Source organism: Copadichromis virginalis, linkage group LG12, assembly GCF_057382275.1.
Source record: "Copadichromis virginalis isolate Kocher_CV1m ecotype Utaka linkage group LG12, C_Virginalis_male_GT1.1, whole genome shotgun sequence".
In the NCBI taxonomy this organism is placed as follows: Eukaryota; Metazoa; Chordata; class Actinopteri; order Cichliformes; family Cichlidae; genus Copadichromis; species Copadichromis virginalis.
Genome location: NC_140629.1, coordinates 22,821,609 through 22,835,124, shown reverse-complemented (window position 1 = coordinate 22,835,124; position 13,516 = coordinate 22,821,609). Strand labels below are relative to the sequence as shown.

At 39.9% G+C, this 13,516-nt stretch overlaps 3 protein-coding genes across 5 annotated transcripts in view; 1 reads left to right on the top strand and 2 right to left on the bottom strand.

Annotated features, from left to right (window-relative positions):
- Nucleotides 1-137: 137 nt before the first annotated feature.
- rilpl2 (Rab interacting lysosomal protein-like 2) lies at nucleotides 138-3,202 on the top strand. 2 transcript variants are annotated; one of them, XM_085475485.1, is made up of 4 exons: nucleotides 138-642; nucleotides 728-876; nucleotides 2,223-2,363; nucleotides 2,773-3,202. In XM_085475485.1, the coding sequence occupies exons 1-4, from the start codon at nucleotides 349-351 to the stop codon at nucleotides 2,792-2,794; spliced, it is 606 nt and encodes a 201-aa protein (XP_085331611.1). In that variant the 5' UTR covers nucleotides 138-348; the 3' UTR covers nucleotides 2,795-3,202. The 2 variants fall into 2 exon arrangements, with proteins under 2 accessions (XP_085331611.1, XP_085331610.1); XM_085475484.1 differs by having other exon boundaries at nucleotides 139-642; nucleotides 725-876.
- Nucleotides 3,203-4,888: 1,686 nt separating this feature from the next.
- Nucleotides 4,889-13,516, bottom strand: part of kmt5ab (lysine methyltransferase 5Ab) — a 9,408-nt gene continuing 780 nt past the window's right edge. The window contains exons 2-9 of one of the 2 annotated variants that reach the window (XM_085475481.1): nucleotides 8,767-8,863; nucleotides 8,469-8,572; nucleotides 7,181-7,328; nucleotides 6,814-7,009; nucleotides 6,606-6,693; nucleotides 6,149-6,208; nucleotides 5,852-6,042; nucleotides 4,889-5,406 (exon numbers count right to left, since the gene is read on the bottom strand). In XM_085475481.1, the coding sequence (XP_085331607.1) occupies nucleotides 5,196-5,406; nucleotides 5,852-6,042; nucleotides 6,149-6,208; nucleotides 6,606-6,693; nucleotides 6,814-7,009; nucleotides 7,181-7,328; nucleotides 8,469-8,572; nucleotides 8,767-8,776 (1,008 nt within the window). In that variant the 5' untranslated portion in view covers nucleotides 8,777-8,863 and the 3' untranslated portion in view covers nucleotides 4,889-5,195. The remainder of the gene's footprint in view (nucleotides 5,407-5,851; nucleotides 6,043-6,148; nucleotides 6,209-6,605; nucleotides 6,694-6,813; nucleotides 7,010-7,180; nucleotides 7,329-8,468; nucleotides 8,573-8,766; nucleotides 8,864-13,516) is intronic. The other variant, XM_085475480.1, reaches the window with a different exon arrangement.
- mtrfr (mitochondrial translation release factor in rescue) overlaps nucleotides 10,266-13,516 on the bottom strand; it is a 3,940-nt gene continuing 689 nt past the window's right edge. The window contains exons 2-3 of the mRNA XM_085475483.1: nucleotides 10,795-11,073; nucleotides 10,266-10,699 (exon numbers count right to left, since the gene is read on the bottom strand). Coding sequence (XP_085331609.1) covers nucleotides 10,469-10,699; nucleotides 10,795-11,052 — 489 coding nt within the window. The 5' untranslated portion in view covers nucleotides 11,053-11,073 and the 3' untranslated portion in view covers nucleotides 10,266-10,468. The remainder of the gene's footprint in view (nucleotides 10,700-10,794; nucleotides 11,074-13,516) is intronic.

Below are 13,516 nucleotides of genomic sequence, written 5' to 3'. Positions count from 1 at the left end.
GTTCAGAGAGACTATATGGAGAGTGATGTCTCACTCACAAACTGCTTTATTTTCCTTACAAACCGACGATCTGTGATCTGGCGGATAGCCAGAGCCGAGTGAGCGCTCTTGACTTGTACACGATCTTTGTACTCACCTGTCGCTAGGATACTTTGCCCTCCTCTGCTGTCCGACGAGTCACGCCATTGGTGCGTGAGTGATGGGGGAAGTGCTGCTTCTCCAAAGTTAGCCACCTTCGCTCTGTACGAGCCGAAGTCGAGAAAGAGTGAGAAAGAGTGGGGTTTAAGGACTTATGAGTGGCATCCGGGGGAAAAAAAGTCGAGTTTATTTCGGCCGTCCCGCTGAGTCATGGAGTTTGGTGAGGAATCGTCACCAGCTCGGGCTTTCGAGAAGGACGCTTTCGAGCTCACTGTGGAAGATGTGTATGATATCTCGTACGTAATCGGAAGAGATCTGTTAAAAATCAGCAGCACTGGCGAAGAAGTGTCAGACCTACAGTTTAGGATAGTCCGTGTGTTGGAAATGTTTGAGACTTTGGTCAACAAGTACAACTTGTCTCTGGAGGAGCTGAAAATGGAGCGGGACAACCTCAAGAGCGAACTGGATAGGATCATCAAGGAGGGCTCCTCCAGGCCTGGCGCGGTGAGTTTGACGCTCTATAGTTCAGGCTCTTGTCAGATAGAAGTAGACCTTTAAATATGGCTTTTTGTTTTTTTAATCACAGCAGACTTCGGGACCGAACCAGCTGGTGGTGGACCTGACAGACCCTAACAGACCCCGATTCACTATGCAGGAGCTGAAGGAGGTGCTGCAAGAGAGGAACCAGCTGAAGGCTCAGCTCATGGTGGCCCAGGAGGAGCTTCAGCTGTACAAGAGGTAACCGGTGTGAAATGTAAAGTTCACTCTGGCTTCTAAGAGTACATAAAATAATGATAAATCTTTATTTATATCAGAAACATGTAGCTAATGCACCTGCTCAGTGTCAATACACCTGAAGACTGTGCGCTTGTAAGAGGATTTATTGATGGGCTGCTGTATAATGCTATGTCAGACTGGCTTGAATCTCATATCAGTTTCAACTAGAATTACACTGAGTCCATGGGGAAATGCATAAAATGATCAGCCACTCTATTAGGTACAACTTGCTAGTAGGTTGGACCACCTTTTGCCTTCAAACCTTTAATTCATTGTGGCACAGATTCAGCAAGGAGCTGGAAACATTCCTCAGATTTTGATGTTGACATGACAGCATCACACCATTGCTGCAGACTTGTGGGCTGTTAGAGGCTGTTAGATTTGGTGACTGTGGTTGCCATTTGAGCTGAACTCACTGTCATGCTCTGAGCTTTGTGACACGGCCTGTTATGGAAGCGGCCATCTGAGGATGAGTACACAGTAGTTCTAAAGATCAGGTAGATGGTTTCTACGATGCTCAGTTGGTACAAAGAAGCCCAAAGTGTGTCAAGAAAATATCCTCTGCATCAGTATACCATGACCACCACCACATGCCTGAACCATTCAAACAAGGCGAATTGAGCTGTGTTTTCATCTTGTTTTATGGCAAATTCTGACCCTGCCATTGCAGTAGAACTCGAGATTCCTCAGACCAGGCACCATTTTTTTTAATCTTCTATTGTCTAATTTTGGTGAGACCGTGTGAATTTGAGCCTCAGTTTCTGATCTGAGCTGGTCTTTATAAGGCTAGCCTCTGTAAACCATAGAGATGGTCACGTGGGAAAATCCCAGCAGATCAGCAGTTTATGACATACTCAGACTAGCATGTCTAGTTTGACCCCCATGTTACTTTCAAAGTCACTTAAACCACCTTTCATTTCTGTTCTGATGTTTGGTTTAAAGTTCAGCACCTCCTCTTGACCAGGTCTACGTGCATGAATCTATTGTGCTGCTGCCATGTGATTGGCTGATTAGATATTTTTGTTAAAAAGCAGTTGAACAGGTGTACCTAATAAAGTGCCAATGAGTGAATGTGACTATGTAATTATAACACTGAGTGCACAAATATAAGAACCACAACTAGCCAATGAATGCAAAAGGATATATGCATATTATAGAAGCCTCACATTTCATTGTCAATCACATCATGTTTTTTTTAATTTGTTGTCATTTTAAAGCAGCAAGATCGATCATGTCTCATAAAATGAAATATTAGCCTGTCTTATAAAATACTCTTAGTGATCATAAATATCCCCGTTCTCCTGCAGTGGGATCCTGCCACAAGCTGAACCAGCCATGGTGGAGGTGTCTCCATCTCCACCATGGCAGGTGGAGACACCTGCAGCTACAGAACACAGACCAGCCATGATAAACGACACGAAAGAAGAGAAGACGACCATAGGCAAACTGTGAGTAACAAGCTGGCTCGGTTTACCAACAAAAGTATTTACAGATGACTAAAAATAATATAAAGAAAGCGGAAAAAAGGAAGTAAAAGTAGGCCTTGTTTTAAGCCGTGCACCTCAAATGGAAAGGATTCAGAAGAATTCTGAGCAGCAACCACATGATGCTGTAATAAGCTAGCAGGGAGATTGTTCTCACAGCCCGTCTCCTGTCTCCTAATGATATACTTGTGACTGGGTGAATTCATGCTGACGCTCAGGATGTTTGTCTGAGCAGTGAACGAGACGCAGAGAGAGAGTACGCCTCTGCCAAAATGCTTCCGTCAGTAATCACAGCCTCCCGTGATGCAGCGTTGTTTGCGTGCTCCATGTTCACCAGCGCTCCTTCAGCTAACTCTGACCTTTCTGTTTGTAGGTTTTCATTCAGGCGAAAATGAGAAGAAAAGCTTTCACGGAGAACTGACCATGTAGGAGACAAACAGGATTTGTCGGCACAATTAAACTCCTTTTGTACTTTTTAAGAAGTATTTGTCAGTTTTAATAAGCATTATATTTTGTACTAATTTTTAACCTAAGATGTTTTTAGAGTAGACATCTTTTAATTCTGTAAAAATAAGATATGGAAAGGAAACTGGAAAGTATTATTTAACAAGTGATGATCATGTTAGATGTTCAAGTTTATAATTATTTATAAACTTGAACATCAGCTTTTTTTTTTTTTTCTTGTTTTTTAATGAGCCACGATAAGGTCTTTATGTAGGCACATTCCCATCACTCATCTCTATCTTGTTAATGAAGGTGAAATACCCAATCAAAATCTAATAATAAATTTGATTGTACTTGTGTTTTGTCTCAAGTTGAATATTTAAAAAGCTTTTGTTTTATCATATTTTAGCCAGATGCCAAAAATATTGCTAATACACAAATTACAGCATAGATTTACAGGCTTTAATCAGCAGATTACAAGGCTTTGTTCTTGCTGAAGTCCTCTCGTTGACTTCTGTTTTGTGTGAAGAAGGGTAGGCGGGACAAAAAGGTAACCCACTCTCATATTTCACTGAACTGTCTTTAGCTTTGTTGACAGTTCAGTTCATGCAATGATGGAAAAACCTGGTCACTATATTTAGATTAGTCACCAACCACCACATCGTAACACTGCTCCCACAGGCTCGTACTGTAGGCTTGACTGCTACATCACATCATCCCCTCTCTTCTTATCCTAAGATGCCCATCACTCTGGAACGGAGTAAATCTGCACCCTTCGAATCACATGACATGACCTTTTTCATTGCTGCAGGGTCCCATTTTTTTGCTCTCTAACAAATGAACCCTTTTTTCCCCCCCAATTAGCCTCACTGATAAATGGCTTTAACACTACACACTTGTTTAACCCAATCTCAAGTGCTAGCTGCATGTGTGGAAATATTCCTACTTTCACTCTTAAAGCCTCGTCAGGTACGTTTTAAAGAAATTTTGTAGCAAATTTTGCTTTTATCTCCTAACTGCACTAAAGAATTTGTGGACATATAACATGGAGGGACCATGCAACATAGTATTTAGAGTTCAGTATCTGCTGGAGACCATTGCTGGATACAAGCCCCTCTACATGGGCTTTTATTTCTTTGTGCCCTCCTCTCCTACGTCCTCCTGCCTCTGACCTGGACATCAATTTCAGTACGCTATGTTGACAGATGTTTCAATTGCTAAAATAAATGTAGGAATTAGGCGATTAAAAAGGAGGGAAGAGGCACAGATGTAGTGTTTATTATACAGGTATTAGGTGGAGTTATTTGTATTCATGTTGTTTTAAGTTATAAAAGATGACAGAGTAATTACACTTTTAGCCTTTTACCATTTAAGATTTTATATAAAAATGCACCACACTGCATCATGTTGTGAGTTTAATTTTGAGGTGACAGTAGCGCAGGAGGTGGAACAGGTCACCAATGGCACTTTAGACTGCATGGCTAGAGACTGGACTCAGCGGAGTTGTTCTCCAATGTGTTCATTGTATGAATGAAGCAAGAATGACATGTGTTGCATATGGGAACCAGCCCATAATTAAGTGGCTCTAAATGTTAAATATCATCACTGTAATCACAGTAGTGGCTGGGCTATAACAGAACAATTCATAATGTACCGTCACTTTGCAATTTCAACAGAAGGTCTCATGGAGAAGAAACACTGCTGTAGTAAGTGAAAGAAATCTGCCAACATGACTCTTTGGGCTTAAATTGAAAGAAGTAAATGTGTTTATAAAAATAAATAAATAAAAATCTATAATTTAATTACTTTGGTGTGCTGTGAATGGCCCAGGCTGTAAAACCTGTGAAAATATAGTTAAAAAAAACAAAAAAAAAAAAACAATTCACAATGTTTGAAAAAGCCATCCCATGGGTCACATTGGAGTCTTCGCCAGGCCAATTCAGGCTCCTGGCCGTATGTTTGAAACCCCCGATGCACGATATGGTCTTGTCCCACCTGGAGGATAGTAGATGTGTCCCTTATTTAGTTATCGAATGCACCACCAATCATGTCACGGCAGGAATGAAGACCGCTTTATTCCTCAATTTACAGCACATGTAATAATTTACAAAAGCTAGAATGACAATTACTAAAGGAAACCCCGTTCACAGTGCAAACCTGCTTCTCAAAGAAAATGACTGCTACATTTCATAAAGATATAAAATCCTGATAAAAAATATACTTCACCAGCTGAAGTTTGAGCATCTATACAAAATAAAACATTTCAAGTATCACATCTTTTTCCATAAAGAAACTGGACAGCAGACGGGACAAATTCATATATTAACGGAAAAAAAAAAAAAAGTCAAGGTCTCAGTGTTTGAGCCATGGGTGAGCAAGGATTGAGGCTTTACTCCGATCGCCATAATCGTAAAGCAGCTCCTCGCCTGCATTGATGTCTCTGGAGGCGACCAAGATCAGGTGAGGCGTTCCATCGATGGGGTGAAGCCTCGTCTGGCAGTTTCCAGTTTTACAGTGGTTGATCAGCCTACCAAGCCGACTCGTTTCCTTTGTGGCATCAACACTGTGATACACAGACATGACTGTCACAACACAAGACAGGTGTCCATACTAAAATCACAGCTATTAAACTTTTGTTTTTAATTCTAGGAGATGTCTTTCGCATAATAAAATGTCAGCTAGAATAAAGTTTTATAACAGTGCTTTTTGTATTAAAGAAATAATTACTCATCCTAAAGAACACATGCTTTTATGATTCTAAAAAAAACAAAACAAAACCTATGTACAACTAGAATTTCGATTTCCAGGGAGACAAAAATGACACAGAAACTATTTGGAGGAAAAAAAAAAAAAAAAAAAAAAAAAAAAGTCATAGGGTGAATATATACAGGTCTATGGTGAGACGCCAACACTGAATAAACTGATGATTAAAGATTAATCTCACATACTTTGAAGGTTTGTGTGCACGGGTGTGAGACCTCTTGCAGAGCAATGCCATTTGGACTTACCAGTAAGTTTTGGATTGATACTGGAAGTAGTACATGTAACAGCCTGTTTGAGGATCCTCAGCGTACTGGGCCTCTCTGATTTTAGCTTCAGTCAGGTCCAGCAGGTCTCCGTGATACTCCACGACAAAATCTCCCCTTTTGAAACCACTCACAGCAAATACCCCTCTCCCCTTGCCGTCTATGTTTTTGACCTGTTCACAGTGAAAATGTACACTGGATTAGCAAATGTTGCTTAACCAGCATTCAGGGATCATGTCTGCATGCAGAGTTTTGTAGTGGCACAAATGTAAACATTACCTCCATTCCTTCTTCAATGTCATTCTTTATCAGGTCATCGAGGTGCTTGTGTTGTTCACTCTGTTAACAGTGATTAGATCATTTAGTTTAGTTTTTTTTTTTTTTATTAAAGAGAACATCAAGACAACTTTATATACATTTTTGTTTTAATAGTTTCACCCCCTCCCTTAAGAATGGCTCGACAGCCACTCCACAGAGACCATTTCCAATGAGGCTTCAGTGAAAGAAACTAATAAACTAAAAGAAACTAATAAATTATGTGTTATTTAACTGTTTCTTTGCCAACTGTGTAGACACAACTCATGGTTCATCCCTCGAGTTAGGTGCCTCTATGCTTTAATGAGTCATAGATCAGCATTTAGTGGCTTTCAAAAAGAAAAAAAAAAAAAAAGAAAAACCCAACCAAAAAATTTTGAAGTCCTTTCAGAAATCTGGAAAAGTATTAGTCAATACAGACCTTTAACTCTGCATTTGTTTTTCTGTTACTGCGCCTGATGGGAAAGTAGTCAGTGACCTTTCTGTTTTGAAGAGCTTTACTCTCCATCCTGAAAACAAGAGACATCAGAGTAATAAGTCATTATGCTTGTGCAAGTGAGTGTGAAAGAGTCCGTGCCCACCCCCTCTGTGTTTTTAATGAGACTGGCACGTTGGTGACATGTACCCACTTTTTTGCTCCCAGCTTGTGTCCATTTCTGCCCCGAGACTTGGATTTTGGGACACTGCCATCTGTTGCAGACCTGACGTCAGTATGCGAGGTGGAGCTTGGTTGCTCAGAGGCCTTTTCTCTTGTTTCATCACTATGACAAGCCATTTCAGCCTTCTGGACTTTGGATACCTCAGCTTTCATTTTATTGGATGAGCCTTAAACACAGAAGAAACAAAAACACCACAAATATTTAAGAAGAACAGGTCAGTGAGCGCTACTACTACTAGTAGCCTGGAAAGTTGTGTAGCTCACATGAATGCTGATGAAACAGCAACTAAAAGGACAACAGTGAAATAACAAAGTAAGTGCTTAATTTAAGAATTTACCTTTTTTCAGTTTTGGCATATCTGGTTTAGTTGAATCCGAATCATTTCCTTCCTGAATGAGCGTGCTTGAACTGTCACTCAGAGGGGACCTGGGCTTGCTTGGAGTCCGTAGACTTGGGAGAACTGTCTGCACGTTACCTTTACAACCCTACAAAAATCATTATAAACATGGGTCATAAAGAGAAAGCTGTATGAGAGTGATCTGATGCAATAAACAAAGTGTAGCATTTCATCACTGTTCAGGAACTTGTCTAAATCTAGAGACATGTTGCACACTTAGCACTGTGCTTTCCAGCACCTTTGAGAACAGAAAACAGATTTTATCCATCGCTTTAATCCAGCCGAGTCCAAAAAAACAAACAAACCATGAACAAATTGCAAAAATTGCACGGCTTGGTCTGGCAACTCTAACAAAGACTCTGTCCATAATCAGCTGTTTCTCACTCATTCAATACTTTATAACATATATAAAAGGGAACACTAAACTGAGATTTTCTGACAGGACTTGCAGGAAAATCTGCTCACAATTTAACCGATTCAAATATCCAGTTTAAATCAAGTACAGGAATGTGGATGCAGCAATCTAAAGTAAATTAGGAGCATACATTCCTGACCCATACAGTGCGCAAACTGTAAAAAAGATGAGGCATTAATATTTTTCTGCCATTTGCAAGCCACAGGCCTAAATTTCAAATTGCTCAAATTAAATGTTCAAGTTTTTCTCCCTCTCTACTTGTGTGTCAAGCGGAGTTTCTCTCACAAGAATTCATTAACATGGTCAGTGAATCCTTGTACTACTGTTGGTCATTCACTCAGACACAGAGAAGGAGTAAGTTATAACATACAAATAGCTGTACTGAAACCAGGTGTCCACTGTGGCCGGACTCTGAGTAAGGACATGAAGGACCTAGAGGGAATCTCATACTTATTTTACATCCACTAGCTAGATTAAGCCCACTTTGATTAGATATTTTGTAACTATCAACCTAGTTACTTTGGTGTAGCATGAATACTCAGAAGGGAGGTGTTTATCAGTAAAGCTAAAGCTGTAAAACCTATAACATTAAAGTTAAAAGTCCAAAATGTAGGTCTTCTTTCAACCTGTCCAGTTGGGCCGTACTGGAATATCTGCCGGGCAGCTTCTGGTCTCCGGGCCCTTATTTTTGAAACCCCTAGTTCACAGCATGAAGCGGAGGATTTACCCCTTGCAAGAGTAACACTAATTGGTTTACCAGAAAATGTGAGCTTCCTGCTTTGGAGATGCATAAGCTGAGGAGAGCCTTGTTACCTTGTTATTTGCTGGCTTGTTTTCCTTTGTCTCCGTCAGTGAGGTTACTGTATCTTCAGCAGGGTTCTCTGGCTTTTTGTCGACTCTCAGCACATTTTTCTTCCCTGCATAAACATAGACATGAATAAATTTGAGCTCTTCTATCTAACAATTCATTGACATATACGACAAAAAAAACACTACCGCTGAGTTTTATTTGTAAACAGCCACGTGTATTTTAACAAACCTAGTCCCTTTTTTTGCGCTAACTAGCATTTAGCAGTCAGCTACTACACAAACAGCAACACGTCTCAGTTACCTTTTGCCATGTCAGTACACAAATAAAAATCCACAGAGGACGTGGGAGCTGTTAAATGCAGTCCTGTGTCTTCTGGTTCCTTACTGTACTCAGTTCACTGCAACGACAAATATCAGACCGCATCACTCCGGAGAGAGCGTGGAGGATTTAAAAATACTACTCCGCTTCTCATTGGCTCTTAAGTACAGACGGGAGGGGCTTGGGTTTGAAAACAGCTCTCTGATTGGCCCCAGCTGACGGCTCTGCGTGTTATCGGTCTCTTTGCAAAAGTTTTTCTCAGTGGCATTAAATAACAGTTAATGATAATTATTTTAATAGCAACACAAAACAATCTGTTTTGCCTGTTTACCTGTAAAGAGCTTATAAAAGTAATATTAACGGAATATAACATCGCAAAGATAAGAATAAAAGACAATAACTTACAGCTAGAGATCATGATTTTTACTTAGATATGGCTAGAATTGAGCACAGACCCACATTTGCTTTTTAAATAAAACTTTCTAAATAAAACATCCTATTAATGTAGAGAAAGAGATTTTTACTGACATCTAGTGGCAAAAGGATGTAAGAGGTACTGTTAAAAATTATGCAGACGTAATGGTCTGAGTATTGTAAAAAAAAAAAAAAAAAAACTGCTGATCCGCTGGGATTTTCCCACACAACCATCTTTAGTGTTTTCAGATAGTGGTCTGAATGAGTAAAGATATCCAGTGAGCAGCAGTTCTCTGGGTTAAAATGCCTTCTTGATTATAGAAGTCAGGGGAGCCCAGACTGCTTTGAGCTGATAGGAAGGTAACAGTAACTCCAATAACCACTTGTTATGGTATTTCCTTGGCATACTTTATGCCCCTTGGTACCAACTGAGTATTGCTGCTGATCATCCCTTTATGACCACAGAGCACCCATTTTCTGATGGATAACACACCATGTCATAAAGCCAAAAGCATCTTAAACTGCTTGAGTACTCAAATTGCCTCCACAGTCACCAGATCTCAATTCAATAGAGCCCCTTTGGGATGCGATTGAACAGGACATTTATATCATGAATATTCAGCCTACAAATCTGTGCAATGCTATTATGCCGGTATGGACCAAAGAGGAATGTTTCTGACACCATCTTGAATCTATGTGAAAAGAATTTAGGTAGCTCTGGAGGGAAAAAGGGATCTAACTGGGTAGCAGCAAGGTACTTAAAGTGTCCAGCAACTGTAATTCATTTCAATGCAATTTTTCAGCATCCTATAATCAGTATAAATAGAAGCAAACGTTTTTTATGTTCATTTGCAATAGGTCCACTTATATATTACTGTGTTCTGGTGACACCTTTAGGTTTCAACATGAAGACATCCACAGATCAACTCGTCTCTTTTTAAGCTTTTTCTTGTGAAATTCAAATATGCTGAATGCTCCATGGCTTCCAAAATTTTTGCCATCCTACTTCAATCTAAAGGTAAACGAAGCAGACCCCCCTATTTAACTCAAGTTTAGACTCACACGAATAAACAACCAATCACACATAACTTTATTTTAATCCTTATGTGACACACTGATACTGTGCCTGTCTGAAGCTAAACAAATAAAATCTTGTTATTAGAGCTGACAGCACTTCTTCAGACTGAGGCTTTACAGACACAACGTGCAGGATCATTCAAGTATCTCTGACCTCACCGACCACACACACACACACACACACACACACCACTCATACAGTGTCATTTCCGGGCTTGGAGTCTGCAGCCAGCGCTTCTTTCAACAGTCTCTTTCTCTCCAGGTTCTCGTTGGCCTTCCTCCTCTTTTCTTGCTTCCTGAGCACAGACTCCTTCTTCTTCATCACAACTTCACTGAGCTCTCCTTTGTACGCAACGTCGAGTTTCTCCCTCATAATCTCTCGGGCACGTTTTCGATTTATGTCCACAGATCTGGTCTGGTGGCACTAGAGAGGAGATTAAAAGACAACAAACAATATCAAAGGTATTCCAGATGTACTGGACACCATTACACGATTAACTATTGGTGAACAAAAAGCACCTTCACCACGATCCCAGTGGGGATGTGCTTTAGCACCACGCAGTTGCTGGTTTTGTTGGTCGCCTGTCCTCCAGGTCCAGATCCTCTCACAAACTGCTCTTCGAGCTCATCCTCGACCAGGACAGGAAGGTCTATCAGGTCCTTTTTACCGGCTGCCAACACACACCTGAGTCCAGTGGGAGGGGGTCTAAGCAGCAGAGAGCCTATCCATGTGAGCCGCATGCGCACAAAGCTGGTGATCGGTACAAACACGGACATCACATCACAACACACCAGACCCTAACAGAGAGACAGTTTTCATTTCTCTAATCCAGAAAAAAACAACAGGTGTCACAGGCTCACTCTTTCAGAGTCACGCTGAGCCTTTGTTTATGTTCCGGTTTGTCTTCTTTACGTCCGTCGTTGTGTTTTTCTTCGCGGATTGAATAGTGGGTATGCTGACTCTACAGCGCCACCACGTATCACTTAGCCACACTGGTGTACTTGAATAAGCGATTACGCTATTTTTCTAATTATTATCATTATTACTTTTCAACTTTAAGCTGTGATAGTGTTGATGGAGAAGTTCAGAGAAGGTCAGAAGGAGTTGGACTGTGTCTCTGTGGATATAGAGAAGGGACATGAAAGGGCGCCAGGAGAGAAACTGGTACTGTCATGAGTGAGAGACAAGTGTGAGGGTGGTGCAGGACAAGGGTGATTGGATGTCCCACTTTACGCAGGACTGGACAGCATTTTTATCCTTTGTCCTCCTGTCCCACATTCTGATTGGTTCTGCAGGGCATACACTTTTCTAAAATCTGACTTTTACTTCAATGTATAAAAAGGTTAGGGCTTTTGTTTTATTTTGTTTTCTATAGTCCAAAGAAGGTTAGATTTATCATGCCTTACCCCTCACCAAAAAGTCACAAACTTTGCTGATTTGATTGAATATGATGGGGGGAAAAACACAAAGAAAAGAAAGGGGGGGGGGGGGGGGACAAGGTAGGGTAATATGCATACATCCAAGCTGGAACCCAAAAAGTGCTACGAAACAGAAAAGCAGTGAAATAAAAGAAAATACAAGCATATATAAAGACTATTGCATAAGGTGACAGCCAAAGTTTGACCAAAATTGGGTCATGTAACAGGACAATGACCCAAAGCAGAGGAAATCTACCAAAGAATAGTTAAAGAACAAAAGTTAAAGACCAGCCCAGAGTCTGATTTAAATGCTGTGTTGGGACTTTAAGAGAGCTATGTATATAAATGAGTGTCACCTTCCTCAATGAACGACACTGTGCTCTGTAGTGAGATTAAGGAGCAGGTAAAGCAACATTGTAAAAAAAGTGTGGCCTGAAATTCCTCCACAACATTGTGAGAGGCTAATAAAGTGACACAGAAAATGAGTACTTCAAGTTATTGCTGCTAAAGGTGGTTCTCCAAACTGCTGAATCAGTAGGCGTGTTTAGTTTTTCCACAACAGACTGCATAATTTTGCTTTTTTAGCAGCTGTGCCAACTGTAAATGCTTACACAGCTCACGTATATGTTTGTTATGTCAAAAATGTTATACTGCTGTAGTTCCAGCAGGAACTATAATAAAAGCTTTTATTGTGATGTGATTGTCAATAGGTTCACAACCATGCAAAGTAACTTTTTGATATGATTTCCTGGTTTTACACAATACATATATACTTCATTTAAAAATTTCCACGTTGTTATGTCTTTCACTTCTCAGTGTCCAGGCAAAACTTGTGAAAGAGATTCATTAGGTTGTCATTTCTGTAGTAATAACACAAAGACATAATAAATGTCAATAAATAGTAAAAAAAAGACTGCAAAACAGTTTCAACCAATTTTCCAAATGGATTGTTAAATGGACTGTGATGTAATGCTTCCTGTTTGTCCCTTAACAATGACTATAATTAGTAAAGCAGGAAACTTATGTGGGTCACAGGGAAAAGACAATGTCTCCAATGACCTGTGATGGCATTTCTTTTATAAACTAAGTGTGGGGACATTGAATTTCGAACATCTATTACTCTATCGTTTTTCTTTGGACATTTGCTGCATCTAATTTAAGGAATAAACCAGCGTTGTGTTTACACATAACAAACAACCTCGAAAAGAATCTGTTTTAAATTGTATCTTTAAGCCCTTTGTTACAAGCAACCTGTTGCAAAAATATCTCATCTGTATAAACTTGGATCTATAATCTAAAACAACTGCCACATCTCAGCATGGTGTGCAGTGTGCCCTTAAAAAATTTGAGGAAACTGAACAATTGGAGGACAATTATACTGCAGAAATAGCTACAGTGGTGCAGAAAGTCATGTCCTTAAAAAACAGGAGCAAAGACCTGAGAGCCGAGAGATCTATCTGACCCTTCAGTTGATCCATTTACCTTTCACTGAAGCTTCACACGAAATAGTCTTTGTGTAATGACTTATTACGCAAGAACTGGACTGAAAATGAGTGGCAACAGGTCTTATGGAGTGAAATCTCTCTTTATCCCTTATGTACTGCAATTCCATGTGTATTTGTGTGTATCAGTAAATCACTGCATCTATTCCTCATTTTTCCTTCTAAAATATATATAAGGGTGGTTCAAGGGAACAAAATCTAAAAAAACTGTTAAATCTAATCAGTCACCTGCTTGGAATGCCACCAGTTTTATAACAGAGCTTTTTAAAAATAAAAAGAGATTATTTTAAATATGTCATTTCAACTCGTTAATTCATGAT